The sequence below is a fragment of the Schistosoma mansoni genome, chromosome W, assembly GCF_000237925.1.
Source record: "Schistosoma mansoni strain Puerto Rico chromosome W, complete genome".
NCBI classification, from domain to species: domain Eukaryota; kingdom Metazoa; phylum Platyhelminthes; class Trematoda; order Strigeidida; family Schistosomatidae; genus Schistosoma; species Schistosoma mansoni.
Window position 1 is genome coordinate 28,264,251 of NC_031502.1, and position 5,264 is coordinate 28,269,514.

At 39.6% G+C, this 5,264-nt stretch overlaps 1 protein-coding gene across 1 annotated transcript; it reads left to right on the plus strand.

Moving 5' to 3' along the window:
• Window positions 1-3,513: 3,513 nt before the first annotated feature.
• Smp_019610 (hypothetical protein) lies at window positions 3,514-4,863 on the plus strand (the record flags this gene model as incomplete). The annotated part of the gene is made up of 2 exons (XM_018789232.1): window positions 3,514-3,517; window positions 4,598-4,863. The coding sequence occupies 2 exons, from the start codon at window positions 3,514-3,516 to the stop codon at window positions 4,861-4,863; spliced, it is 270 nt and encodes an 89-aa protein (XP_018654695.1).
• Window positions 4,864-5,264: the final 401 nt, after the last annotated feature.

Here is a 5,264-nt window from a genome sequence, read left to right on the forward strand (position 1 = left end):
TCCTGGATTTCCACACAAATTGCTTTTTATTTCTGTTCTTCTCTTCTTGATCTTCTCAATCTTCTGCTGTCAGATATTCTATTCCTTACTCACCATATATACTACTTATGTCGATATCAGTAGCTCACACCACACTCGTCCCCCCTTTTAATAAGCTGTTCTCGCAATCTTTCTGATCGGCGTACCATTGTCTCCTTTGGTGCTGTTCGTGACTCGTGCTCATGACGTTCTTGAAACCATCTCTGTAGTAGACTGGCATTTACACGCCTCTGCTTGTCTTCTCTCCGGATCGTGTAAACTGGGCCGCGTCTCTCCGTGATAATGTACGGTCCCTCCCATTTCGGGATCAGCTTTCCTGACCCTGGTCCCCCTTCAGTGTTAGCTCTCCGTTCTCTACACTTTACCAGGTCCCCCACTCTAAAAGGCTTCCACGCTCTTCTCTGCTGTTCTGCCTTCTTGATGTCTGATATTTGTTTCTTTTTCACGTTCTTTATTGCCTCCGTCCTCTCTTTCCTTAATCTTGTTGCTGTCCACTTCTGCTGCTGTGGCCACGTCTTATTATGCATCGGAAGTCGTGGCTGTCTACCATACATCAGTAGGAAAGGTGATTTCTTGGTTGTTCCTTGGATGGAGGCACGATGCGCCAGCAAAATTAGTGGTAACTCTTTCTCCCAATTCCCTCCTTTAGATGCTAACCATTCCTTTAATGTCCGGTTGTTTCTTTCTGTAAGCCCGTTTTTCTGAGGGTGATACGGTGTAGTTCGTATCCTCTTGATGCCGAACTGCTTTAAACGGGCCTTAAACTCGTCACTTTCAAAACAGGGACCCTGGTCGGTTAGTATCATCTTCGGTACTCCATGACCCGCTACAATGTGCCGGATTATTACTTCGGTCACTGTTTTCGTCGTGTTGGACAGTTTATCTTCCAGTGTCCTGTCCCTCCACATGCGAAACACTTATCATTCCTTTTACGAGTCACTCGTAATGCCGCAATCTCGTGCTGCAGTTCTTCAATCTTCTTCTCAATGCTGCTTATCTCCTGACTTCCGCACGCGACTGGAGCTACTGTTCGTGTCATCAACTGTCGCGTCACCTTTGCAAGCTCACTGATATCCATAGGTTGCGCGGCGTGTACCAGTCTCAGCTGCTGGGAAACGGCAACAGGCACGCTCTCGATAAACTGCGACGCCAACAACTGTGCCTCCGACTCCTCATCCAGATTTGGCAGCGCGCGACGCAGCAACTTGGTAAGCTCCACGGCCAGCACCAGCGGATCACCATCGATCGGCAACTTCGCCACTCGGAACTTCTGCAGTGCTTCTTCTCTGTCCACTGGGCTATCGAACTCCACGATCAACCGCTCCGTGACTGCCTCCCATGTCGTCTTACCGCCCGCACCGTCCAGGCTGTCATATACAGCTTTCGCTCTGCCTCTCAGCAGCGTCCCCAGCACCACCGTCTTCGCCTTCGGCTCCTTCACTCCCACCAGCTCCGCTACAGCTTCGAACTCCTTCAGGAAGCCCAGAACATCTCCGTCTTCAAATTCCTCCGGCCATGGGATCTTCATCCTTGGAGGCAGCGACACCAAATGTTGTGAATGAGAACACAGGTGAGGACAACCAACTACATATTTAGTACAGATTACAACGTTACTTGGTAAAATACGAAAAACCATGCTATGATACACTATTTGCAAAATGTTCTTCAATTGCTTCAGGCTTCATTGTTCCTGGATTTCCACACAAATTGCTTTTTATTTCTGTTCTTCTCTTCTTGATCTTCTCAATCTTCTGCTGTCAGATATTCTATTCCTTACTCACCATATATACTACTTATGTCGATATCAGTAGCTCACACCACAGTGGGCATATTGATCACGTCACTCTAAAAATCCTGAAACATCGTTACCCTTTTTACAGGCCAAGTATTGTGAGATTGTTTGTTGAAGGAGGGTGTGCATGATGACTTTATTAGGATCGTAAAGTATTTATACCTCAGGAGAATTAAGGACATACTAGTAATTAATTATCTCAAATCGCATTGGCTTTAGATGACTGTTTCAGATGTCGTTACAATGTCAATCATAATTAAAAATAAATATCCATTGCTATTGATGGTATTTTAATCCTTGTTCATTTCATCTTGTTAACTTCATCATTCTTGTATTAACTGTGGAACTAGGTCTTTCCACATTTTTGCTATGTTTTCAATTAATTTTGACTGACTCAAAGCTTTCCTATCAGTTAAGTTTCTAACGGTTTAACTAAATTTATCGATGGGAAACTAGGTAACTCGACTTAAATTCAGTACATGTTATGCGCTGACATTCATAATTCTTCGAAAATATTTGACAGTCCACCCTTTAGGCCTTCTATGTTTTCATCTACCTGTGTTGTAGTAATAGTTCATAGATTAGGGACCCAATAAGCGTGCACACTCTTTTTATTAACATTTTAGATTTTCCCTAACTTTTGTTTTTCAAATCCAATTAAGATATTTTTTTAATTTATCATTGATTATACATGTAAACGATAAATGTCTTGTAATCTTTAATATCAGCGTAAATACTTATTTTGTCAAATGAAGGTTCAAGTACACCAATTATAGTAGTTTATTAGTTAAAGTATTCAACTTCAAGTCAACAAGTTGTAGGTTCGAACTCAGCCTACTTCGGTTTGGATCGGCAGGTAGTATCATGAGCCTTCACATAAAGTATGACTAAAGGCTGAATATATAGACTTCTGTTTAGTAAACGAGTATCATTAAGTTTTAAAATTGTGAACTAAATATGATTTTCTGAACGAAACAGAATACGTTGGTTTAAGGATCTTCAGTCTCATTTTCGGGCAACCTTTTGATGCGAAATCTCTAGTCAAAGTAATTTCTTGCTAATGCCCTATGTAAGATCGCTTGATGTCATTCACAATAATACCCACTCTCTGTTCCCTTATTTGTAAAGATTTGCTTATTTTCCCTGTGTTATCGGGAGTCATAACAGCCTGAAAGAATCTACTCTTAATTCCTATTTGACATTTCTTTTCGATCTCTCCTCTCGTTGTGTTGAGTAGAGTATGTTTATGTCCTAAGAAACTACTTAGTTATATTACAGTAGGTATCGTAACCGGACTCCGCCTGCAGCTCTTTTAGAGTTACTGCCGGTCCCAAGCCCGGGTAAAGGAGGAGGGTTGGGCATGGGGTTAGCGACCCCATCCTGTAGAAAAACTAACTCGCTAAAAGAACGCTTACCAGAAAAATTAATTCAGACCATTTAAACTCTGCCCTGGGAGTTGAAGGAATAAGCAGATATGAAAAAGATGAATAACACCTGGAAAGAACTGGAAAAGATTGCCCAGGACAGAGTTGGGTGGAGAATGCTGGTGGGCGGCCTATGCTCCTCCACGAGGGGTAACAAGCGTAAGTAAGTAAGTAATCGTAACCGGACTATTATGTAGGTGGTTACGCATATTTTTTACGACTCATCACTAGCATGTATTTATCTTCGTCTAAATATTAATGGGTGAACTATTTTATGACTTTCAACCCACTAATATTCTAACTCTTACTACTACATTCTTATTAGTTTGCCCATAGTTGTAGACCGATAAGCTGGGTTTTCATCTTTTTTTAACCCACCTATTTTTTCCTGACCGATATTGCTTACCCGTTCAGTTCAGTAGGGCTTTAAAAGTATAGAAATTTTCATCCCAGTATATTTGTCCCGGTTCTAGATTATGTTATTGGTATAAACTTACTTAGATCCTAGCTGAAATAACGTCAAGTAACTCATCTGGTTATTCCTATAATGTTTTTTTTAAAGACAGACCTTAGTACAAGATACTTCACTCGCTTAATTTGAATTAGGTGCTTACATCACGTGTTAAAATCCACTTCAAGTTATTTCCAAGTTCGATTTTTAATCTGGATCACCAAGTGTGTTGATACTTGTCTGAAGAAAACCATTAATTGAATACTTTCAGTAGTTGTGATTCTCTGCTCTGAAATTTTTTGGCTGGTTTTAGTAATTACTGATAATACAATCAAAGTAATATTAGGTCGCAATGGTCACCTGGTGTATATCTTTGTGGCTAAGCCGCTACTGGATTATCTATGACTCTAATAATACACTTGTACAACTAATTTCGATAGTACTTTCTCGCAAAATCGAAAATGACCAATGACCATTGGTTTAAACAAGTTGAAACTCACATTTATGTTAATACAAGCAAATTGATAATATCGGCAACCTTCACACTATAGTTGTATCCAAAGCCAAGTACACATTTATCCGTTCAAGTTGATCGATTACCTGGAAGTCTATATGTTTAGATGAAACTAGTCTTCTTGGTAAGGACTATGGTAATTAGCTGTGTTTATTTCTCACGATGAATTATATTCCTTACTGTAGCTATTTAATCATTTATCTATGGTTTTATATCGGGCAAAATTATGGTGTCTAATATTTAAACTTTGTTACATCTCATTTGAAACGGTAAATCATTGGTGCAAAATAGAGTCAACTATAGTACTTTCAATGTATGTAACACAGTATTTTATCAACAGTATTTTACTAACTATTACATGTTTGTTTCTTACGTAGGCTTCAAAGCCATCAGTCTTATCAAAGGAGATGCAGATATGTATATTCACCCATCAACTACACGTCGGTGGGATGTTTGTGCACCACAAGCAGTCTTGGAATCTGTTGGTGGTCGTCTTACCGGACTGGATGGTTCTCCTCTTGGATTTACCTCAAAATCTTCTCCAGGTATACCAAGCGAAATTGGCCTCTTCGCCACTGCAGACCGTGTGTTGTATGATAGGTGGAATGCCAAGATTTCCGATTTCTTCAAAACCTCAAGTTAGATTTCTTTCCACTACATAACATTCGGGTTGCTTCATACCTTTACTATTTGTTAGGTATCACCAATTGTAACAACCTATTATCAACATTATATCAATGTAATTCATCCCTTTTCCCGATAGACTCTTGTATTTCACACTCTGAAAAACTATTACAATGATAATTTCATACATATTTTGCTAAGACAAATTCATTCTCTAAAATTCATTCCTTTCGTCATACGTCTTACCAAATACTAAAAGAATAGTGCTATCTTCTACGTATATATTTGTTGTAATAAAGGTTGATGTTTAAAATGCACAACTCACCTCACCCTACAGATTTTATTCTCTGGTGTTAAGGTCTACAAAATAATTCATTTCCGGTCTGCTGAAACCGCGTAATGAACTACACATAGTGGGGA